The sequence below is a fragment of the Aspergillus undulatus genome (genome assembly GCF_047715775.1).
Source record: "Aspergillus undulatus strain CBS 261.88 unplaced genomic scaffold BDV17scaffold_40, whole genome shotgun sequence".
NCBI lineage: Eukaryota > Fungi > Ascomycota > Eurotiomycetes > Eurotiales > Aspergillaceae > Aspergillus > Aspergillus undulatus.
The window spans coordinates 53,317-75,753 of NW_027396644.1; the positions used below are offsets into that span (position 1 = coordinate 53,317).

At 51.6% G+C, this 22,437-nt stretch overlaps 10 protein-coding genes and 1 non-coding gene across 11 annotated transcripts; 5 read left to right on the forward strand and 6 right to left on the reverse strand.

The window, feature by feature from the left end:
* Positions 1–192: 192 nt before the first annotated feature.
* On the reverse strand, positions 193–1,993 carry BDV17DRAFT_293245 (uncharacterized protein; the record flags this gene model as incomplete). The annotated part of the gene is made up of 2 exons (XM_073762554.1): positions 193–1,458; positions 1,508–1,993. 2 exons carry the CDS (start codon positions 1,991–1,993, stop codon positions 193–195), a joined length of 1,752 nt encoding a protein of 583 aa, XP_073613504.1.
* A 215-nt stretch (positions 1,994–2,208) lies between these two features.
* BDV17DRAFT_299590 (FAD-dependent oxidoreductase) lies at positions 2,209–3,522 on the reverse strand (the record flags this gene model as incomplete). The annotated part of the gene is made up of 5 exons (XM_073763900.1): positions 2,209–2,697; positions 2,731–3,006; positions 3,043–3,169; positions 3,207–3,389; positions 3,421–3,522. The coding sequence occupies 5 exons, from the start codon at positions 3,520–3,522 to the stop codon at positions 2,429–2,431; spliced, it is 957 nt and encodes a 318-aa protein (XP_073613505.1). The 3' UTR covers positions 2,209–2,428.
* Positions 3,523–4,532: 1,010 nt separating this feature from the next.
* Positions 4,533–4,605, reverse strand: BDV17DRAFT_t110. Its single transcript has one exon. It is a non-coding gene; the product is annotated as a tRNA-Thr (tRNA).
* A 607-nt stretch (positions 4,606–5,212) lies between these two features.
* Positions 5,213–6,247, forward strand: BDV17DRAFT_283095 (aldo/keto reductase; the record flags this gene model as incomplete). Its single annotated transcript, XM_073760299.1, has 1 exon — positions 5,213–6,247. One exon carries the CDS (start codon positions 5,213–5,215, stop codon positions 6,245–6,247), a length of 1,035 nt encoding a protein of 344 aa, XP_073613506.1.
* Positions 6,248–9,680: 3,433 nt separating this feature from the next.
* Positions 9,681–10,781, reverse strand: BDV17DRAFT_268889 (putative methyltransferase). Its single transcript, XM_073758512.1, has one exon. It carries the CDS (start codon positions 10,563–10,565, stop codon positions 9,753–9,755), a length of 813 nt encoding a protein of 270 aa, XP_073613507.1. The 5' UTR covers positions 10,566–10,781; the 3' UTR covers positions 9,681–9,752.
* Positions 10,768–12,150, forward strand: BDV17DRAFT_268890 (glutathione S-transferase family protein). The gene is made up of 2 exons (XM_073758513.1): positions 10,768–11,377; positions 11,432–12,150. The coding sequence occupies exons 1-2, from the start codon at positions 11,162–11,164 to the stop codon at positions 12,044–12,046; spliced, it is 831 nt and encodes a 276-aa protein (XP_073613508.1). The 5' UTR covers positions 10,768–11,161; the 3' UTR covers positions 12,047–12,150.
* Positions 12,122–13,436, reverse strand: BDV17DRAFT_293250 (uncharacterized protein; the record flags this gene model as incomplete). Its single annotated transcript, XM_073762555.1, has 3 exons — positions 12,122–12,599; positions 12,662–13,190; positions 13,241–13,436. The coding sequence occupies 3 exons, from the start codon at positions 13,434–13,436 to the stop codon at positions 12,122–12,124; spliced, it is 1,203 nt and encodes a 400-aa protein (XP_073613509.1).
* Positions 13,437–14,590: 1,154 nt separating this feature from the next.
* On the forward strand, positions 14,591–14,926 carry BDV17DRAFT_293251 (uncharacterized protein; the record flags this gene model as incomplete). The annotated part of the gene is made up of 1 exon (XM_073762556.1): positions 14,591–14,926. The coding sequence occupies one exon, from the start codon at positions 14,591–14,593 to the stop codon at positions 14,924–14,926; it is 336 nt and encodes a 111-aa protein (XP_073613510.1).
* A 304-nt stretch (positions 14,927–15,230) lies between these two features.
* BDV17DRAFT_268893 (uncharacterized protein) lies at positions 15,231–15,818 on the forward strand. The gene has a single exon (XM_073758514.1). It carries the CDS (start codon positions 15,369–15,371, stop codon positions 15,714–15,716), a length of 348 nt encoding a protein of 115 aa, XP_073613511.1. The 5' UTR covers positions 15,231–15,368; the 3' UTR covers positions 15,717–15,818.
* Positions 15,819–17,734: 1,916 nt separating this feature from the next.
* BDV17DRAFT_299598 (FAD-binding oxidoreductase) lies at positions 17,735–19,511 on the forward strand. Its single transcript, XM_073763901.1, has 3 exons — positions 17,735–18,093; positions 18,138–19,311; positions 19,366–19,511. The coding sequence occupies exons 1-3, from the start codon at positions 17,965–17,967 to the stop codon at positions 19,482–19,484; spliced, it is 1,422 nt and encodes a 473-aa protein (XP_073613512.1). The 5' UTR covers positions 17,735–17,964; the 3' UTR covers positions 19,485–19,511.
* Positions 19,512–19,860: 349 nt separating this feature from the next.
* Positions 19,861–20,355, reverse strand: BDV17DRAFT_293255 (uncharacterized protein; the record flags this gene model as incomplete). The annotated part of the gene is made up of 2 exons (XM_073762557.1): positions 19,861–19,936; positions 19,997–20,355. 2 exons carry the CDS (start codon positions 20,353–20,355, stop codon positions 19,861–19,863), a joined length of 435 nt encoding a protein of 144 aa, XP_073613513.1.
* Positions 20,356–22,437: the final 2,082 nt, after the last annotated feature.

Below are 22,437 nucleotides of genomic sequence, written 5' to 3' on the forward strand. Positions count from 1 at the left end.
AAGGCTTGGAAGACCATGATCAATTCGTGTGGTGAAATCCAGGTAGCGCAACTGTCGTCATTTACGTTACACTGTCACACTGTCCACTCTCGAATGGAAGCCAAATAGTTTTTGTAAGCGAAAACCTATGTTAGAGCTCTATTGCTAAGTTTCCCAGTCCCTCGCGGGCTAGTTGTCCGAATGCAGAAGAGGTCAAGACGACAAAGCTACTGCGCTTTCCCGCCGCGAGTCCGAGAAGCTGGTTTTGTCGATGGCATTATGGCCTTCGTGCGAGCTACTGGAACTCTTCCGAAAGTAACCGTCCCATTCATCCTGCTCGCGGGGTTCATTGGGCAAATCCTCGTCTGCTGGGCCTTCATCGAGGCCAAAGTGGCCCGGCAACCACGCCAAATATCTATGTCTCTGCACCAACTTTCCTCTAACAAATTCCGGGGCGTTGGGGCACCAGGACAAGTGCGCCATGTAGTGCCACGCGTAGTCGTGTTTGTCGTCTTCTTGTACATCATTATTGCCCACAATATATTTGCTTCGGATGTGTCCGTTGAAGATTCGAGATAGCCGACTCGGTTCATTGAGCCCTTGGACGTACCAGAAGCCAAGGTTATTCCAGGCCGATCGCATGAGCTCTGGCTGTGAGATTTGCCGATCACCTCCAAGGGCATTGTATCTCGCTTCAAAGACTTGCAAGAACTCCTTGACGTTCTCCTCAAACGCGAGGGCGACGGAGTCTCGTTTGAAGCGGGTACTGGGCAGATCGGCCAGCCATTTGGGGGGTCCCTGCATTTGCACCGGTAGAGTGCATCCATACTCCAGGTCAATCAGACCGACAATATTCCAATCATCGTCGACAAAGATGTCATCCCGGTTGAGATCGGTAAGCGCGAAAACAAATGGTCCATGGCGATACTGGCTGCTAAAATGTTGCGGGATCAGTGAACGCATTGTAACCGCGATGGCCAGCTGAGATGTGCCATCACGCCGCTCCTGGATCACGTTCGGCAATGTCTTAAGACGGTTGTCGTGACAAGCCAACAAATCATGGACATAAAGCTCAACAGCGTTGTATGTGGTATTTCTCTGGATTGTCTGGACCCCCTCGTTCTCAAGGGCATGCAGGACAGCTGTGAGGGGTCTATTCGTCAGGCTTATGTCGCCGTCGTCGCTGATGGTCCAAGATCCAATCTCCCAGTGCGTCACGGCATTCAACGAAATCATGATGTCGGCGAAACTCCTGAAGAGATTGGCTCTGTGGTCGCTATCCTGGAGATACGTTTCCCAGGTCTCAGTCAGCTTCCTCCCCTCGAAAGCGCTGATGATCATGTATCCAGTTGTGAGGAAGCTCGGTCGGTCCATGGAGACAAAACGACAACGCTCAGGTAGCCGCCGGCAGGATCGAATGTTTTGTTTTCGAGTCCAGACGCATGCAGGAAACCAGTTCACAGAGGCTGGCTCGACGAACTATCAATGAGTTAGTAAATCGTAAACAGGACATCCCAGCAACACTTACAGTCCGGCCATTGGGGAATGCAAAGCCGCGGAGCCTAGGAATCGGGACCCTTGGGCATCGTTCGCAAATCCGAATGTAGGTCGCAACTTCGCACCGCAACTTCTCGTCCACATTGCCAGGGAATCTGTCTTCTCCAATCATATACGGGAGTGGAACTCGGAAGAAGACGCGCCCCCGGGACATCGGATTGAGGGTCACTGGGATATTCACGTTGTGGCGTCCGTAGATCCAGTGTTGCTCGGCCGCAACCACCACGGACTGTCCCACGCGAAGATGAAACTGCACCAGACGCGCGATTGCGTTCCGTTGGTGCGCCAGCTCTTGCATGAATGCATCTCGCCACACTGGGAGTCTCAGCAGTTCGGGAACATTGCGTCTATCATTCTCGGCATCGTCCAGGGTAATGGTTGCTCCATTGAGCAAGCGCCGGGGTACGGGTTGCCGGGATGCGGGTTGCCGCCGGTCAGCTAAGGCAAGTGGGATCATGGTCAAAATAAACGAGGGTCAGTGGTAGTAGAAGATTAAGGATAGATGCTGTTTCACTAAGTTTCTGAGATGAAGAAGAATGTTGAGAGAGCGAGAACCAGGGGCCAAAACAAATGATCTCGAGCATCACTTCAGCCAGAGTCGCTCCTTCCCCAAACTGAGCCCTAAACAACCACTGACCATAGCAATCACCACTAGTAAGTACAGCACCATTACTACATGGTCCACATACTCCGGATAACTCCTCCATTGCCTGGCGATTCATTTCATCAACGTTGTACGACCAACCCTTCCGCGCGCGCCAGTTGACCTCTTTCCGAATCTTCGCTGCCTAACGCTCATGCTGCCACTCGTACAGTTCGCCTGAGAACCAGCTCGTCTCGACAAGCCAAAGCGTGCGGTTTGGTCGGACGCGATCGTAAGCGTTCAGCATGACTATATCAGGCTGGCCTTTTTGTACCGTTTATCCTGCAACCCTTCCTGAGCTAGCTCCAGCAGAGATACGAGCGCCGCTGCGTCCTCGACGCCCATTCCTGCCTCGGCGCCGTGATGCGGAGACGATTCGTGCGCGAGGCAAAGTCGGCCCTTGACATGAGTGGTTGCTGGGTTGTCATAGGTGTGAAAGACCGTCCATCGATCTAACTTGCCCGGAAGGAGGTTGGTGATGGCTTTCGTGACGGACACAAAGTTCCGAAACGCCTTTACTGCCTGTTTCTTGGTTCAGGACCCAGTCAAACAATTCCCGTCCGGCCACTCGTTGGGGTCGTGGACGAAGGCGACCACGTTGAAGCACTGCCCGTCAGCTACATGGGCACAATTGCCAATCTGTACATATCGGCTACTCGCGACTTCGTCTCTCAGAATGGTTTTTGCTTTATGCCAGGGGACCAGACCGCGTAACGCGTACTTGTGAGTGTAGCTTTGATGGGATGCTGGGTCATCTTTTCCAAGCACGAGCTGACGGACGCGAGAGTGTATTCCGTCGCAGCCAAACATTTGACAGTAATGCTTAGCTTTTTGATGATACGTCCAAAATAATGCTAACTCACCAACGTCTGCCTCTGCCATCGTCTTGTCCTTGAACTTCAAAGCCAGCTTTTTGTCATCTCCTCGACCCTGGATCGTTTCCAAGTACTTCCCGAACACAATGCAATTGGCAAGAACAAGCTCGACCAACTCGCCAAGGAGATGAGGACGTTGACATCATTCAAACCCCTCCCTTCTCAATATGCATCTTATGAATGGGAGCGATCTGGTCGTCGCCATAGGCATTGACCCAGGACACCCAATACCTCGCATCGCGGGTGGCGACCTTCTTGAACGCCACGTAGATGCGCGGGTCAATCACTCTCATCGCCCATTCTGTGTTGGGAGTGAAGGCTATTCCAGACTCAAGCTTGCTTTAGAGCTTGCTCGTATACTTTCACCTTGAACCCGCGGGAGAGGAGTTCGATGGCGAGTACCAAGCTTGTGAGACCGCTGCCAACAATGGCGACGTCCAACGATTGTGTTGCAGCCACAGAAGGCATATTGTCAGGTACTCAATTAAGACGATGTAAGTTATTTAGTACGTTCACCTCAAATCTTCCGTTGCTCTGGGCCCCCTTTAATGCTATCTATGTTTTTGGGCATAAACTGCACATGGTGGGGGCATCGACAGCACCATAACCCAACATGCATTGTACTTTATAGCCACCAATCCAGATCTCGATCCGCCGTCATGGCATGTATCTCGATGCAATCCTTCCGCCACTAGATCTTGCTCCGTCCACAGCGATCACGGCCCACTCCCTCAACATGGCGCCTTGGGAGATGCCCTTGCCCACGTGGCTCGTCTCACCATAACCCTCGGGATTATACAAGCTCTTGTTATAGTCCGCTCAGAGGTTCTGTCTTTGTTCGAGGTAATTCGATCCCGAGCTACCTAACGCGAAGCACTGATAATGACCCATTCAGCGCTCGACAGCAACTAGTTGGTCGTTTTGTTGCGTTCTACTGCTCCTTCTCGTCCAGTCATGGATATCCAAGTAGCACATCGATCTTGCTACCTCCGATTCTACCCAGCAACGGTGATCTCTAGCCGACATTTCAGTATTTCATGGGTTAGAAAGGTCAGCTTAGGAAAAGACCAACCTTGCAAATTAAACGTAGCGATGTCATCGGGTGATGCCATTGACGCATTACGCCGGCTACAGCCATGACACAGAGCTATAAGGATAGGTCAGCAGTCAACCCTGAACCGAGAAGGAAATACATTAAGAAGGCCCACATATCTCGATTCTCCTACCTCATAACCTCCGCATCACACTCACAATCATTTTTGAGAGTGGGAGCTGAGTCGCACTTCCCTCATTGCTACGAGTAGAAAGCCCATACTGCCGCTTTATAAGCTCGTCAAAGCAGTTCGTCCCAATTTGAGTACGGAGAATATTGTTGAAGACAGGCAGAAATGTGTAAAGTAGCATTTCATTTTTCAAAATGTTCGTACTGAGGATTCGCTCGGCGCGGGTGGAGAAGGAAAAACGAAAAAAGAAAAAAATGCTCACACTCGGATTCGAACCGAGGATCTCATGATTACTAGTCATGCGCTTTACCAACTAAGCCATGCGAGCTGCTTGTGATAATCATGCACAAACCTGTGCTCTATGAGGAGAACTAAACTTATGGTGTCATTCGTTCGCCATCGCCACTGCGCAGCATGCGCCAGAGACAAACGTAGGATCTAGGCTTTAACGCAGGCTCTAAGCGAGCTTCTTAGTGGACTACCTAGGTACCGCTGAGCTGTCTTACGCCTGCTTCGTGCTTTTATTAGGTTTGTGGTCATGACCGCACTAGAACAATCTTCATGTGTACGCAAATATATATTTTAACATAAGCCGCTCGTGAATGGGGGCTACTTCTGGCTACTGAACAGACTATAAGACGTCTCTTCGAGATAATCTCATGAGAGTAGATCAGTCCTTATTCCAATAATTGACCCCCTGCAGTATCATACAATTGATCACGAGAAAGGAAACTTCTGGATACCCACAAGGGTGACACTACTCCAAATGATGTTAGACACTACTCCGTGGCCTGTCAGCAACGTGCAGCATGGAAGGTGGAGATATCCAGCTTAACCCCGTCCACGCGCGGGGAAATCACATAATATTGGGGTATAAAGGTGATGGTTCTCTCCTCCACCAATTCCAATCGAATTCACTACCAACAACCGACAAAATGAAGTACGTCCAACTCGGCAACAGCGGCCTCCGCGTCTCGCAAATCGCCGTCGGCTGCATGAGCTACGGCTCCCCCAAAGGCCGGTATGCCTGGGCAATCCCCGAAGAGGAAGCTCTCCCTACCCTGGACCACTGCTACCGCTCCGGCCTAAACTTCTACGACACGGCCAATGTGTACTCAAACGGCGCATCCGAGGTAATCCTCGGCAAAGCAATCAAAAAGTACAACTGGCGGCGCGAGAACCTCGTCATTGCAACGAAGGTCTGGGCGCCTGTCGGGCGCGGATCGGACCAGCCGCTCTCCATGAGTGAGAAGGAACGAGACGAAGCCGGGTATATCAACCAGTACGGACTAAGCAGGAAGCACATCTTCGACAGCATCGACGAGAGCCTGGCGCGTCTGGACCTGAAATACGTCGATCTCCTGCAGATTCACCGCTTCGATCCCAACACACCCGTCAAGGAGACGATGGAAGCGCTCCACGATGTCGTCAAGTCAGGTAAAGTCCGGTACATTGGTGCCTCGTCCATGTTCGCGCACCAATTTCTCGAGTACCAATACACCGCACGCATGAACGGGTGGACCGAGTTCATCACCATGCAGAACCTGCATAACGCCATCTACCGCGAGGAGGAGAGGGAAATGTTCCCGGCCCTGGCGAAGTTCGGCATGGCTTCTATCCCCTGGAGTCCCGTATCTATGGGCTTCTTGACTCGGCCGTGGAAGACCTTCCTAGAAACGACTCGGGGGACCGTGCAGGGTTTTGCATTCCATGGGGTTCCGTACACGGAGAACGACAAACGAATCAACGAGAAGATTGAAGAGATTGCGAAGAAGCGTGATGTGTCAATGGCTATTGTTGCGCTATCATGGTCGCTGTCGAAGCCCTTTATCACGGCGCCGATTATCGGGATGAGTAAGAAGGAGAGGATCGATGAGGCCATCAAGGCGACAGAGTTCAAGCTGAGCGAGGAGGAGCTGAAGTGTATTGATGAGTTGTATGTCCCAAAGAGTATCATTGGGCATAAGTAGATTATATAACCTACTATCTCTCGGCTTTCTGTTATCGTCTTGATGCACCAGACTATGATGAATCTCTACGAGGATCTCTATACCACACTGCTGCCAGGAATAAAAGGAGACCAGGATGCATCTCCATTCCATTTATTTTCAAAAGCTGGGTACTACAGCCTACCGGCGAACTACACCTTTATCATATTGATTTGCTGTGCAACTCAACGAGCAGACTTCACAACACACCTGAAAGTTCAAACCAGCAGCCCCCAGAATTGGAGTCCTGCACATAATCAACAAGCTAAAGATCAGTCATCCGACTTTGCCAGACTCTCGATCATCCGAAGAGCAACGTTCATTTGGGGCCTTGGTAGTCAATGGCCCAGACCCCTGCATGCGGAATACAGCCTGAACATGTCCACAGTGAGTCATAGCCCTCAATCTCCGTCCCCGATGCCTCGTCAACGACTGTGTCTTCCACATCCGAAAAGTCGATATCCCGGCGACGATCGCCAATTCCGTGGGTGAGCTCCGCAAAATGGACCGTGGTAAGTTCAGAGAACCCTGTGACGAGAAACTGAAGCGTGGGCATCCACTCCTCCTTTTTCAGATGAAAGTTGGAAAAATTGAGCATGCGAGGGGTGCGTCGATGGCTGAAAAGGGAGGCCTGTAGCTGACGTACTTCCAAATTCGCAACACTGCGAAGGGTCAATTCTGCAGGGAGAAGCCGAAGTCAGTGGTTAACAGGCGTTCCATGAATGCGGTTGTAGTTTTGAACTTGAAGTCTAGGATAAGTTCCTCTAGTTGTGGAGCATTCTGAAGAAGCAGAAAAACCAGGTCATTCTCCCGCTGGAACGAGTTTAACGTGAAACTGAGATTCAAGAGCGGACATTCGCCAATAGCTCTGGAACTGGAGTGTCAAGAATCGTAGGCTTGGGGCGTGCTGTATAAGGCGGCGGAATAAGTTACAAGAAATATCTGTTGCTTCCGTACTGCACCTTAGATCGAGAGAGTGGACATTGCACCACAGGTCCTGGAACTCTGCCTTGTCAACTGGAACCATCGAAAGACGCCTGAGAGCCCGATCTGCCAGATCCATTCTCCAATGGGGACCAAGTCCAGTGGGGAAAATGGAAATATCAAAGCTTGTAACTTGGTGCTGTAGACTGACAATGCTTGAGAATAACATAGTGGCGGCATCCCAAAGTGTTAGCGGCTCTCGTTGCACGCAACCATTCATACTCTGGTAGACCTGAAATGCCTGACATTTTGGTAGGGACTGGATAATATCGCGTAATTGGCTGATACCAGGTTGATCCATGACAAGACAGCCCGTCGAATCACGCTCCCACTGAATTCCCTCTCCAAGAGGATATTCATCACGGTACAGTTGGTTAACTTCTCGCTCAAAGGGGACAAAGTGCCGCTCATGGTCCCACGGAATCCCACGCCTGATGGTCTCACGCGTGTGTATATCATTGATATTTCCTGCAACAACTAATCCGCAGACACGATGCGCGAACCGAACCTCCCATTTTCCACAAACTCTTGAAGTCTTGACAGAGAAAGTTCAAAAAGATCGGTATTGGTAGTGTGAAAGACCCTTGGAAAAGAGGCGGATGTACTTGTAACGAGGGTAGTGCAAGTATATCGCAAGGCAACCTGGGGTTTGATATCCAAAAAACGAGGCAATGTGATCATGTAGCTCTGGAGGAAGGTCCAGGAGCGTTGGAGAAAGGTCTGAGATGCGGCAAGGCGAGCTATATCCGGCCCCCATAATATCCTAGTTGAGATAGAAAGAATTCGCAGTGCAACAGCAAATGCTTTTGTTCAGATCGGGGGTACGGTGTCAGATGCTCTATAGATCCTAAGCCCAAGGTGTTGCGTATTAGTAGCAGCCGATAAATCCAACTGTATGTGGGAGATAGAGATATATACAGACTAGAACAAAGCGCTTCTGTGCTCCTGAAATGGCTCATCACAGAGCCATTCAAGAAACTGATCAAAGAGCATGAACAATGCTAGGACTTTTTGGGCATTGAAATGGCGTCAAACCCTTCACACCAGAGAAGGCACTAGTGGGCCACCATGAATGTTGTCTCATCCATAACATTCCAAATGCTCACTGTACAGTTCCGCTCCATGCTGAGCGGTTCATGATTGTTTTACCCCATTTGCTATGTATGAGATAACCCCACCGTGTTGTCCCAATCCCATTCCCCGTCCAGAAACGCCCATAAACCAACTCATCAACCCACAAAACAAGTCCCTCGTGAGACCCGCATATACGTGGGCATTACCTAGATGGCCCCCAGTAATAAAGAATGTATATATCTCAACACTGACCTAGCTCCAACCATCACCACCTGCTTTGCCTCTCCATCAAAAGCTCTCTCGGCAAACCCCGAACCCGCAAAAGAACCAGATGAAGACGACGCCTCAAACGGCCTCCCAATTTGGCAATCCTTAAGATAAAATGCACCCCTCCCCTCGAGATCCCCCGGAGCAGCCACCCAAACAGCCGTTGCAGCGCCCTGTTCCGGAGACTTTACAAGTCTCTCCACATATTCCCCACCAAGTACACTCTCCAGTCTCCACCTGGCCAGAGGACCGATGCCTCTCGAGCTCGGTCATCATTAGACCGGGATGCACACTCAATCTGCCAGCTTGGCAATATGCCTGTTTAAGACCAACTAGGTAGTCATGACGCCTTTTTGGCTTAGCTGTATATCTTCCGATACAATCCGTGTAGACCGCGCACACCGTATCTCTGCTTAACCACATTCTCGCATTCCACAGCCAGAGATTAGACGTCTTGTTCTGTCCGTATGCACGCCAAAGCGAGTATAGCGAGTATACTCCCGACGTCGGCCGCGACTTGCAGATAATAGCAGGCACGCGGTAATGACGTCATTCTGTTGTGCCTCGGTTCACCCCTTTGAAGATCCTCATTGTCTCAGTAGATCTGACAGGGTAAAACAGAAATCGGTGCGGTTTAGCTTGGGAGCACCGTACATGTTCCTGTGTTGTGATTAGATCTGGTTTTGTCCTTGAAATCGCATCGTCAACGTGTGGTCGTGGGAACCAAGGCTATATGAACCATATCGCCCAACACCCCTTCCACCACGAAGGTAATTCAGCCCAAGCAATACTCGGAGAACTACAAGTATTGCCTACTTTCATTACCGCCATCAACTGATAAGTACGGCCACTTGCCTTTCCTGCGTGCAAGATAAAAGGACTGGCAGGGGGGAACTGAGCCTATATCAAATTGCCGAGCGTGCGCAAACCTCCAGCTATTCATCACTTTCCCAACCAGCAGTACGACTAGAGTTGGGTTAGTAAATTGACCGACGACAATATTCAGGAAGGGCAGAAAATTGATAGCTAGTCTTGATGAATTTATTACCTGCCCTAGCCTACTAATGCATTCCACTACGGGAGCTGAATATTCATCAAACGCATTGCTGTATTATTACAAAGTCATTATCGTCACATAAAACCCATCTACAGACAATCGATCTCAGCCAAACACCAAAGCCCTAACCTCAATACTCTCCCTCGGCCTCGACCTCTCTGTCGACCGCGGATCCACAAAGGCCGAATGCGGCACACGCTTCGCAACACCCTCCTGCGTATCCGAACACTTGATCAATATCCTCTCATCGTTATCAATCCCGGACCAATACAGCCACTGCTGATTCGGGTTATACTTCACCCCCATCGTCTCCCCCGTGTAATGCGGATACCGGCGCTCGATCTTGCTCAGGTCGTCCTGCGCCACGGACGCAGCAGTTGCGAAGGCTAACGGCATTGACTCGACCTTGCCGTTCAACGGACGCCAGACGTTAATGATTCTGCAGCGGCCGCGGAGGAGTGTCTCCGCTTCCTGGGGGTCCTTGACGTGCTCGCGCACGCGCAGTTCCGCAGCATAGGGCGTTTGGTCGACGTGTGCGAATATGACGGGTTGTCGGTCTGCGTCGGGGTTATACCGCCGGATTGTATGGTCGAATATCACGACCTTATGGGCCCCCGGGACATTCTTGAGGATGAGGTTCTCGACCTCGGAGTAGTATGTTGTTTTGACAGTCTCGTCGGAGTCCCATGATTCGTATGTCAAGGCGGATGGGATATTCTGGAGTACTGAGAAGGCGTCTTTGTCTAGATTGTACTCTGATTCATGCCCGCGGATATCCCTTAGTGAGACCTCGTGGCTGGCGGCATTGTAGTTTTCTTGCGGGGGACCCGATGCGGGGACGACGGCGTGTGGTACGGAGCCGTCCTTGGGAGGGTCGAGGAAGCGCAGTTCGACGTTGACGGGGCCACTGAGAGACATTTTGTAGTATTGCCAATTCTACTCGCTATACTGATGGTTTTTACCAGAGAGATCAGTGGAATTATATACTCTGCAAAGTGCTGAATAATTGGGGATCCGCGGGGGTGATGACAAATCGGGGAATGAGGTCGAAGTGGCCAAAGAGCGTCACCAGCGTCATACAAGCCTCAGAGCTGGACGATGGCGTGATATTCGCCTCTGAAGACAATATCGCCATTTATGGCGAAGGAAGATAAGTTACGTGAGCCTTGGGTAGGCTAGGCAATGCTACTTAAGGGCTCCTTCCCGCGACTGCACCCGCTGTTCAGAACATCATCAGGTAACTTGCCGAAGGGCGCGAATTGTCCTGAAACTGGTCAAATCACATACTCGAGGAAACGAAATGTCTTCACAGCCTCGTCTGAGTCTCATGATTCGTATGGCTATGTTTACAAAGCGAAGACTCCCGGCTTGTGGCACCCAAGGCAAGACAGCCCGCCTCCCACCGGCTTAATCCCCTCCAGCCGAGTGGGTTAGAGGCAGGTCCGTCAGCTTCGATCCTCTTCCGTCCCCCACTGTGGATTTCAAAAGTTGCCCTCGATCAATCATGGCCGCACATGGCACGCATAACGGTCCAACCTTTGTTCGAGGTCCCCTGCCCCGCACGGTCCGCTGCCGGTGGGATATTGCCGAGCAGAGATAAATACTCCGGACATGGAGCGTTGGATTCGAGAGTAACAGACTACTTTACGATAGAGCTCAAGCACACCCACACGAACACAATGGCATTCGGCACCATCTACAGCTACCCTCACAACCCTCGGGTTTCCAAGGTACTTTACGGAGACCTCAATCGCTTACGAATGTGTGCATACTGATAACCCCAGATCCAAGCGGTCGCAAACATCAACGGCCTCACCATCGAGTCAGGCGAATTCGAATTCCACAAGACGAACAAATCTCCCGAGTTCCTCGCCAAATTCCCCTCCGGAAAAGCGCCCGCCTTTGAATCGGCCGACGGCGTGACCCTCTTCGAATCCAACGCAATCGCACACTTCGTCGCCGAGAGCGGCCCCGCAAAGGAGCAGCTTCTCGGCTCTTCACCCGCTGAGCGCGCTCGCATCCAGCAGTGGGTTACATTCTCTGAGACTGAAGTCGCCAGTCACGTCGTGACGTGCTTCCTTCCGCGATTCGGGCTCGTCCCGTATAACAAGGAGACTGATGAGCGGGCGCTGGGGAACCTTGAGCGCACCCTGGAGACGCTGGAACGACACTTGAATGGGAAGTCGTGGCTTGCGACGGGGGAGAAGTTGAGTCTGGCAGATATTGCGGTTGCCTCGGCGCTGATTTGGGGGTTCATGTTCTCCGTTGATGCCGAGATGAGGGAGAAGTATCCGGTTGTTGTTGCTTGGTGGAAGAGGGTCACCGAGAGTGAGGGGGTTAAGGAGGCGTTTGGGGAGACGAAGTTTGTTGAGAAGAGGACTGTTCCGGAGGCAAAATAAATGGGATATAGACCCGTTGCATCTCTAGCGGACTATCTTGATAAGAGAATGCGAGAAACACTACAATTCACAGTGCTAATTCAGAATATTATCCATACTCTCCCCATCCCCATGTTTATACCAAGTACCTCCCTCCGTGCGCCGCACATCACCATCACCATCAACATCAACATTGAACTCTCGATACACAGAAATATCCCCAATGTTCCCCCTCTCAAGCACAGCCCCCTCCCCGTTCCCCCGCTGAACACTATGCATCTGATAAGACTGCTTCCCCCTACTATGCCCCGACCTCCACCGTCTTGAGGAGCCGTACTCGTAGGTCCGCCTCCTCGTTGTGCGGGACCGCGTGCGAGAGGAGAACAGCCCCAGCCAGGGAACGTAAGTCCTGATGAGCGGCTTAAAACGCATCAAGCACGCGCAGATAACTCCGAGGTTCAATTCGACGATCGACCATGTCCCGAGGATGGCCTGCGTCCATGAGGAGTCGCGGTTGTACTGGTGACCGAGGCGGATTACGTAGGGGAGGCGGGCTAATGAGCAGATGAGGACACTGTATTTACATCACATCAGCAGGCAACTTTTATGTTGAAAAGAAGGGAGCGATGAGCGCACCCCGAGCCTAATGCTAACAAGCAGCCAACCGAGGCTTTCTGCTTCAGCGGTAGTCGCAGGTGATGGATTGTCGGGAGGGGCGTAGCGACAACGGCGATATCGGATGCGATGTTTAGGACTGCATTTGCCAGCAGGACGTCCTCGAGACACTTGAGGGTTCCATCCTTGAGTGGGCTGCATGGGCCTCCGATCATGATGCAGAGGGTCAAGGTATACGCAAAGATCGCAATGGCCATTGCAATCACGGTGTACCGGTATAGGTATGATGGGTTTATGCGGTACAGAACCGAGAGGATCGCGAGCTTGGTGACGGCGGGACAGATAAGGTAGCAGAGGGTATTTGGGAGGATAGCCTGCACGGTTATTCTTAAATCATAACGGAGGTTGAGCGAGTATATAGTTACCTTGTTCAATCCCATCAGCTGGGCTTTGGTCACATCCCACAGGTGCTTCCCCCAGCCGTACTTGAACAGTTGAACGATAGTTGCAAAGTAGGCGGCGGCAAGACCGTACGAGATTGAGATCGCGACTGTCCGGTCAATTAGACCGTGTTGCAACAATAGCGGGTCTGGCACATACTCAAGTCAACCTCAACCTTGCGAATCAACTTGAACGCCTGGAAGTAGCGCAACCCCACGCAAACCGTTGCAGCAAGGTACGTGATTCCAAAAGCAACGAATATGCCAATCTGCAGGGAGTTAAACGGCGAATTGAAGTGCGATGCCTGGCCAGCAGGCGGCTCCATTCCCGGGCTCGAGTCCAGATCCTCTGGCATGCCTGAACTCGGCCGCATTGGCTCCCTGACGCCTGGTGGTCAGCACTCAACTCAAGCTTTGCACAAGAGCCATTATGGAGGGAATGAACGTGGCTTTATGAACCCCTCATGGAGCCGCGAATGAGCGCGAGGCCATAGCAAATGTCTGAAACGTATGCCCCTGTAGAGTGCTGCAAGCCAGTCGGGATAATACCCCTGCTATACCCCTGCTAGGCCCGAAAGATTGCCCCATCCGTACAGCCCGCTCCAAAGCTGTACAGGTTCTCCACCGGGCGTCGCAGATGAAACCATGTGGTAATTCTGATAAATTGAGTACCGGATAAGCAGTGTTCTGGACCCTCTAGGTTAATTCCAGTGGAGTTTTCCCCGCCACGACTGGGGACCTGACAGTAATGTGTTGCACTGACACTCCTGATCGTCGGAAAACCCGACCCTTGAGAACCAGATGTCCTTACGGTGGATTGCGCTCAAATAGGAAATCGATGATGTGGGCAGTCTGCGGTTTTTTGGGAGTGCCATATTTCGAGGCCAGTTTGGTCAATCAGGGCAACGACACGGCAATATCTCGTCTTTGATGCCGTTATGGACTCGGTAGTGTCCGGTTGGAGAGAATCGGAATCTGGTCTGCCAGAAAGGGTGAGCAAGGTTCTGTACGCGAGTGACAAAACAATGTGCATCGCGCTTTTCCTCCCATTGGTGGTATAGACTAAGGTGCCTCAAACCAGTCTTGCAAGTGCGGCCTCATCCCCTAGCCACCAGCCGTCTCCTGTGCACACATCAATCACCGCAAACCACCGCCTGCAAGTCTAGCCGTCTTTCTCATCCCCAATCCAGCTACTCAGTCCGCCGTCGTCATCGATCGAGTCAATCTAGCACGCCTAGTATGAAAGCTCGGGTACAGGTCGAATGTATGGAGCGTTACGGTAAGCTTAATTACTCGACATCAACCGTCACGAAGGTATAAGAATGAAGGTCTGATTCTCTCAATCTAGCTGCAAACGGTGGTTTGAATACACAGATAATAGAGACATAACTTTTGAACCGTGGCAATAGCAGAAAAATTCAGCATAAGCCTCGGTTAATGGACATCGTAGTTCTGATATCCTAGATAGGCAGGTCTTACATACGACTAGCGGTGGTACATGGTCGACAGAATGGAAGTCACAGCTACCTCACTGCTGACAGCCCGGTTCCCGCAACTCGAGAAGGCACTGGAGGACCTTCGCGTCGAACCTCGGGAGAAAGGTGAAGATGGGATCAATGTCATTTTGACTAAGAATGACATCTCGACTGCGAGAAGCCTACGTGGTCAAACACGTGGGCAGCAGGAAGCGTACTACGAGTTGGTCCCAACGCCCGGTACTGCCCTCCCGATAGCGATCATGGGAGATAGCTGTATTGTGGAGCTCGGATTCTCGAACTGGGACCAAGGCTGGCCTGCTCAAATTTCACTGTGCGCCGACGCAAAAGTATGGCGGTGGATCGCGTAGGCCTTTCCGTGCTCGAGAGAATTGTGGACTGGTGAAGCCCACCGACGGATTCTTCCAAGTATACCAACAATTGACGAAGCAAGAAAATCTTGGACTTGGCCTTATAAGTTGAGGGACGCAGAAAATTGTTGAGGGTGGGTGCGAAATGACATTGAATGGCCATGACTCTGCTCCAACGGTTGACATACCTCACCCCGCGTTCCTCGATTCAATGATAGCTCCAGCTTCTCTTTTCCAGGGCTCTTGTATGGGAGCTCGGGTTCGGCTACTGAGAGACCAACGGCGCAAAGGCGTGTTGTATACAGGCATTCGATGCATGGATGCCTAACCTCGTATTAGTCTTATTATCTCCAGGTCCCAGACTTCAACTGGATATGAACCATCGCCGACCTCAATCTAAAAGAGACAGTATATCCACAGGCATTGCCGCCATCTGATTACCATGGCCCCAAGTGTCCTCACAGTCTCGTTCTCACCCACCCACGGCTTCTCCAAGCCCACCGCCAGCTCCATAACCCTCATCGCAAACCATGGCATAGAAGGCGACTGTCATGCCGGCAAGACAGTTCAGCATCGCTCGAGACTACATATACAGCCGCCCCCGCCAAATCTCCGTCAAGTTCACCTCATGCCACTCGAAGGCCTGAAAAACATCAGCTCGCCGCTTTCAGCAACCGGGAAGGCTAGTGTCCTAAAAGACGGCGCGTTAGGTCAGAATATCTATCACGACCGAGGGCATCGACCTGCTTGGCCTCTCTTCCGGGACCGAACTGTGCTTCGTCAGTCCTGACGCACCAACAGGAGACCATCGAACTGGCCCGATCCTTGTTCTGACGGGTCTGCGCAACCCATGCCCTCAGATTGAGAAATTTCAGCCTGGCCTGCAAGAGCGCTTTTTGGTTCGCGATACAAAGAGGCAGATTACCGGGCGACTAGCAGGTGTTATGAGTGCTGTTAAGCAGGGTGGCGAGGTTCAGCCTGGGATGAGAATTGTTGTTGTTCCGCCGTCTAAGCATGTACCGCTGGGGGTTGTCTAGGAAGAAGCCTTGACTACCGATACGTCGCCGCCGAAATAAATCCACTAAGTGTTTTAATCATGAGCTCCTGTCTGCCAACATCGCTCTGTAATATGGCATGTCTATCCCGAGTTCCTGTTCCATCTTTGATGACCGTACCCGCAAAAGCCTGCGATCCAATTGCCCTAGGACAAAGACGCACCTTGTAGATGGGGCTGTTCTTGGTTAGACAGTTTCTGTTTGTATCACCACCAGTGAAAGAAACGGCCCCAGGCACCTTCGCGGAGCCAAATGCATCACAACCCTTTCACTGAGTTCCCCTGTTCACCTGTTCGCTAACAAAGACTCGCCATGGATGCTATTGGCCGAATAGTGATCAGCCGTTCCAAGGCCATGCCAAAGCTTCATATTATGGACCCTCATGACGCTGGACAAAGACCTGGATCTCTCACTCCATGTTAAAATTCCTGTCGGCAAAGTCTGACCCCAGTAGGTATAAGTAGGCTTAATCCCTCGTTCAATGCGCAAAAGATTTCCATGTCCTAGCGATAAAAGTCTTCAAATATCTACTCCACGTCAACCATCCGACCAAACAACCACCGGACAAGATGAAATCCCTCATCATCACCGCTATCCTGACTACCCTTGCCCTCGCGGTCTCTGCTGTACGCGCCCATATTCAACGTGCCCTTCCTCATCCCAACATAGAACTAACCGATCTTATAGCAACCCGTCAGCCAGGAAGACAAACTTTAAATTTATCACCTACCGGCCAGCAACTGAAACCTCACCGAATCCAACGCTCCCTCCACTGCAGTCTCACTCCGACCTTGAAGCCCGTGTCACGCACGACTTAGCCTGCGACCTCGGCGGAGGGAAATGACAGACTCCTTGCTTTCTGTGCGAAGGGGTCGAAGATTAAGTGGTGTAATGATGTAAGTAGCCTACCTACTAACAAACACCCTTGCGCCATAGAGCAGTATAACTGACCACGTTACCTCTCTAGAACAAAGATACCAAGACCCTCACCTCGTGGATCAACGTTGCGTAGGGGGCAAGTGTTATCATGGACAACTGCAGGAAGTAGAATGATATTAAAGGATCGCTGGACCATAACGATAACTGGCGCGTTGTTATTTATGGTAAAGACTACTATACGCAGGCTGGACCTGACGAACCTGAATCTGATAAGGGCTAAGAGCTGATCTTGCACCCCGTGCGGGCAACATGAGACGCTAAAACTGGTTACCGGGGGGGTTGATTCAATTGGAGTCATGGGAAGGCCGCGCCGGGCTAGCCTATGCCCTTATATCGATCGTTCCATTATTCACAGAAATTCAGTGCAAAAGGAACAAGGGATACGTCCACATTGTCGTGGTGTAGCTGTGCAAGCGCAAAGACCTATCTTAGAGCCACATCGAGTTTGGTAATACGATATCCCCATTCGGGAGAAGAAAATAGATATTGCAATACTCGACCGGCGAATCTTCCGACTTCATTTAAACCACGAAATATGTCTTTGGTCTCGAATGTGACCTCGGCCATATTGCCAGGATGCACCGGCATGATTCAATCCCTGAAGTTCACCACCTCAAACTCAGATCCTAGTGGCAGTCTGTGCAATTCACGCTGCAGTTTTTCTGGAGGTAAAAATACCATGCTACCAAAATCCCAATATTTAGGCGTGCAACCCCTCTTTCTGCCTTATGAATAGCCTGATTGCGGGTGCCCGATAGATTGTCGCGTAACTTCCAAACACCACGACGAGAAACCAAGACTATTGCAATCTAGAGTACAGAGTAGAATGATCCTCGGATCTCCGAACGTAATCAGAGACCCACAGCAAATCGATACCGCATACAGCGTCCGCCGACGATAAGCAGACCTAACCGATGACTAATCGGTGCATAGCGAGGGGCTGAGGGGCAGAGGGGCAGGGACCATCCGAACAATTGGCATTTCCCCTGGTAGATAAAGACTCCCTGCCACCTCAGAGAAGTTCAGAGAGATAGATACAGAACCATGACCATTCTCGACTCCGCCATCAAGACCCTCCGCGAGACCCTCGTATCCTCGCTCGTGTACACCCCGCAGGATGACGGGTACGAGGCCTCCCTACGGAGATGGTCCGACACCGGCCGCAAGGAAGCTGTACGTCCCTCCACCTAACGACTCAACCATACTAAAACCAACAGGGCGTCGTAGTCCAACCAACTGACGTTCCCGACATCATCACAGCCCTAAAATGGTCACAAACAAACAACATCGATATGGCCGTCAAAGCAGGCGGCCACTCTGTCAGCGGAACGAGCTCCAGCGCCGGCGGACTAGTGATCGACCTATCCCGCATGAACTCTGTCTCCGTGAATACGGAGAAGAAAACAGTCACGGTGGGCGGCGGCGCCGTCTGGAAAGACGTTGACGAGGCTGCGGCACAGTACGGCCTCGCTGCCGTAGGTGGAACAGTCAACCACACGGGCGTGGGCGGGTTGACCCTGGGAGGCGGATACGGGTGGTTGAGCGGTCAGTACGGGCTGACGATTGACAATCTCCTCTCTGCGACGGTTGTTCTGGCAAGTGGGGAGGTTATCACCGCGTCGGCGACCTCACACCCCGAACTCTTCTGGGCGCTGCGCGGGGCGGGTTATAACTTTGGCATTGTTACCGATTTCACCTTCCAGGCGCATGACCAGCCGGGTCCCGTGTATGCGGGGATCCTCGCGTACACGCCTGATAAGATCGAGCGCGTCATTGAGATTCTTAACGGTCTTCTACTCGATAAGCCGGATCCGCGCTCCGGGGCAATCTGTGCCTTTGCCCAGCCGCCAGGCGCGCCCGTGCCCATGGCTAATGTAATCGTTTTCTACAATGGTTCTCAAGAAGAAGGCGAAGCGCGCTATGCGGACCTTCTTGCCCTCGACCCAGTCGTAAACACGGTCTCCATGATCCCATACAGCGAGATGAACGCCCTCCAGAACCCCATGGCAACATACGGCGACCGAAAATCCTTCAAGGGCGTCTTCTTCAACCCACCCCTATCCCCAGCATTCGCACGCAAAATGCTCGAGGATTTCACGTCGAAACTCGCAAGCGACCCGGACCTCGGCAAATCAGGCCTTCTCCTTGAATTCTACGATATGACGGCGACAGTTGCGATTCCGCGCTCGGCTACGGCGTTTGCGTCTCGCGGGACGACGCAGAATGGGCTTATTAATTTGCGGTGGACGGATAGTAGTAAGGATTTGGAACACCGCGCTTGGGCGAGGGAGATGCAGGAGCGGTGGAAGGGGGAGCTTGAGCGGGGGGTTGTGGGGAATGTGGATGTTAAGGGGACGGAGGGAGTGCCGCAGTATATTAATTATGCTGAGCGTGAGTTTCATTTTTCCTTTGTTGGAAGGCAAGTGGGCTAACTGAGTCTTCTAGCCGGTGACGTCGTTGTTGGTAATATCTACGGCGAGAATCTGCCGAAGCTTCGGGAGCTCAAGGCCAGGTATGACCCGACAGATGTGTTTAATAAGATGCATCCGATCAAGTTGGACTAGATTCTTCGGGTCTAGGGGTGTGAGCGGGCATCGTAATGTATATAATGGCAGCCGTGACCATCTAGTCTCACAATATAAACATCCTTAAGGAGTATTTGTCGAGTGATTGAGCTTATACATTTGAGATGATACAAGCTAGTTAAACCCACGCGCTCATCCAAGCAAGCAAGAAGGGAGAGAATCTAATATACAGTCGTAACTCATGATACTATACAGACCGGATATCATAAACAGGACAAATTATAATAAAGAAACACTAGGCCATGTCCATCGCCGAAGAAGAGACCATGCTTAGTGGTGGCCTATTGCGAAACCGACTTGTGATTAGACACCTTTCGAATGGGTTATCATCGCTCAGGGAATAGAAAAGAAAGCATCACTTACGACCGAGCGGACGGGCTCTCTTCGAGATATCCTTTGATGCCTTCTGCTTGTCTTTTGCTAGACGAGCCCTGTACAAAGGTTAGCTCATACACGTTTCACCGACAATGATCTCAGGTCGAGTGACATACTCCTCAGCAGCATCCCGCTCCAACTGCTTAACATCATTCCTCGCATCCCTAACCGCAAGCCTCGAAGTATAAAGCGCCTTGTCGGCGGCTCGCTCGGCCTCTTCAGCACGGTAGACGCGGTCCCGGGCCGCAGTGATAGAGGGGTCCTCGGTGCGCTTATGGAAGAGGCCGTGCGAGTGGCCATGGCCGTGGTTGGTGTGGTGGCGGGAGCCGGTGGATGAGCTGCTATATCCGCCCGCACTAGAGGTTGAGCCGCGGTGGCCGAAGAGACCGCCGGATCTGTGGGTGTGGTGGGTGTTTGGCTCTTCAATGCTGGAGCGGGAGGAGGTGGAGGCTGAGTCGCGGTGGAAGAGTGGCATCTTGCTTACTGGTCGAGGGTGAAGACAGAGACAAAGTGAGTTTGTAGAGATATAAAGTAGTAGATATGCAGTTAGTGAAGCTTGTATGATGAAGAGCAAAGCAGTTGGCGCTGTTCCGAAGGATACTATATAGACGAGCCCCTATATGACGTCAGGTAGCAGGTGTTCGTCCAGTTTGGGTATTACTTCATACGGGGTTGATATTGACTTGTCAGCGGCGTCGAAGGGAAACCCTTGCTTGAGAGAGCTCTAGCTGATGATCCTAGCAAAGGAATACAATGACGACAGACACGGGCCGCAAAGCCACACAGGGTCCATCAAGCCGTGGAGGTGGCAAAGTCATGCAAATGGGGTAAAAGGATCAGCGATAGCGAAGCTATATTAATATCGACAAGATCTTGCCATTGGATGAAGCTTGACGAACCGCGTGTCAACAGCTCAGCTCACCAATGGGCTTGCTTGCAGAGATTAAAGGTGAAACGGCTGTCAGAAGGGTGCGGTATGCGAGTCGACAGCTGGCACCGGAATCAGACGCTGTAATGTCGTCGCAGCTGCGCCCTGTATCACGCTCTGGTATGTTTCTTTGCGTCACATCTGACGTTGTCGTATTGTACAGGATTCCTCTGGCATTATCTCAACAGACCGTTGGCTTGGCTTGTGCTGTTCCCCCTGAACAGAATGTCGTCAAACGTTAGGCGCGCTATGATCGCAGTCAATGATGGCTATGTCATTGCTAAAGCCACCAAAGCTCGGAACCTGATGTCGCCGTCTATTCCTGACTGTGTGAAGGATCATACTGTGACGTAAGAAGCACTGGCTCGTAAATAGCCAGATTAGAGCCCAGCATCTCCAGAGAAAGAGGGAAGATGGATGTCTGTAAGAAGCAAGCGACCTTCAGAGGAATATTGGCGGAAATACCCGCGCTGGCACGATAATTCCGCGTCAATCAATGGGTAATTCGTGCTGTTGAGTTAAGGGCCCTTTTGCGAGTGAACGGCTGACAATGGCCATAGGGTACTGTCGAAGAAGGAGCCAGGGAGCCGTTGAAGGCCAGCCTTCCGATATATCAATCGCCCACTGCCCGCCCAGCGCTGCCAAGTTACCAAGGCACGTCTCGTGCTCAGCCGCCAATACAAACCTCTGGCGGAACATCAACTGCCATTATGGTAAGTGCCAAATCACACTCGGGCATCTGAACGAAGCTAATTGCTGTTGCATTGGGGGCTAGCCGCCGTCGCCGTGCTCCAGAACTTGCTTCTGCTTGATGGCAGTCTAAATTTCTGCAGTGCGGCTCGCCAGGCTAGATTGTATGGGGAACAGCCAGCCACAGCCAGATTTGGGATACCTTTATTTCCCTGAGCATGTAAGCTCGCGCCGAGGGTCACTTTGACCAAGCCCAATCCGGACTTCCTGTATCATCCAGTGGGCTATATTGATCCTAGGCTCAAAGTCAGCTAGCCTTTAAACCACGCATGTAGTTGTGTCGCGGGCTGCTGGGCCATACTCGTTCATACGCGACAGGGGTCGTCTGCTTGCAAGATTTTGACTTGCCGAGACAGATTTCAGGCTCTCTGTTCCAACACTATAAGGTCCTGGCATATATACCCTATGAATATAGTTGGTACTAGCTAGCGTGAGCGCTTATCATTCGTCCTCGGTAGGTAGTTTATGGAGTGTCAGCCTAGGCGTAATTACTCGATATCAACCACTGATAATATCAAGGAATTAAAGGTCTGATTCTCTCATTCTAGCTGCAAACGGTGGTTTAAATACACAGATAATAAGCAATCTAGCCTGATACAGCAATTAGAATGGGACATAACTTTTGAACCGTGGAAATAGCAGAAAGATTCAGCATAAGCCTCGGTGAACGAAAGTCGTAGTTCCGATATCCTAGATAGGCAGGTCTCACGTACGACTAACCGTCGTACGCGGTCGACATAATTCTACCGTCCTTCTTCTTGTCTGATCCCGACGTTGCTGCTGCTTTAAGAGGGTGAGCCGGGTGAGCCGGGTGATCCGCTCACGCTTTCGAGGTGACTCGACACCTACACTCACCCTGTCCCCTCTTCGTGCCCACGC

Bases quoted from the DNA above. Each gene is read 5' to 3' on its own strand.
- BDV17DRAFT_299598 (XM_073763901.1), top strand. From the start codon at position 17,965: ATGACCATTCTCGACTCCGCCATCAAGACCCTCCGCGAGACCCTCGTA. The intron at 18,094-18,137 runs GTACGTCCCTCC...TAAAACCAACAG, and splicing joins ACACCGGCCGCAAGGAAGCT to GGCGTCGTAGTCCAACCAAC. The intron at 19,312-19,365 runs GTGAGTTTCATT...TGAGTCTTCTAG, and splicing joins GTATATTAATTATGCTGAGC to CCGGTGACGTCGTTGTTGGT.
- BDV17DRAFT_268890 (XM_073758513.1), top strand. From the start codon at position 11,162: ATGGCACGCATAACGGTCCAACCTTTGTTCGAGGTCCCCTGCCCCGCA. The intron at 11,378-11,431 runs GTACTTTACGGA...TGATAACCCCAG, and splicing joins ACAACCCTCGGGTTTCCAAG to ATCCAAGCGGTCGCAAACAT.
- BDV17DRAFT_268889 (XM_073758512.1), bottom strand. From the start codon at position 10,565: ATGTCTCTCAGTGGCCCCGTCAACGTCGAACTGCGCTTCCTCGACCCT.
- BDV17DRAFT_268893 (XM_073758514.1), top strand. From the start codon at position 15,369: ATGGCCCCAAGTGTCCTCACAGTCTCGTTCTCACCCACCCACGGCTTC.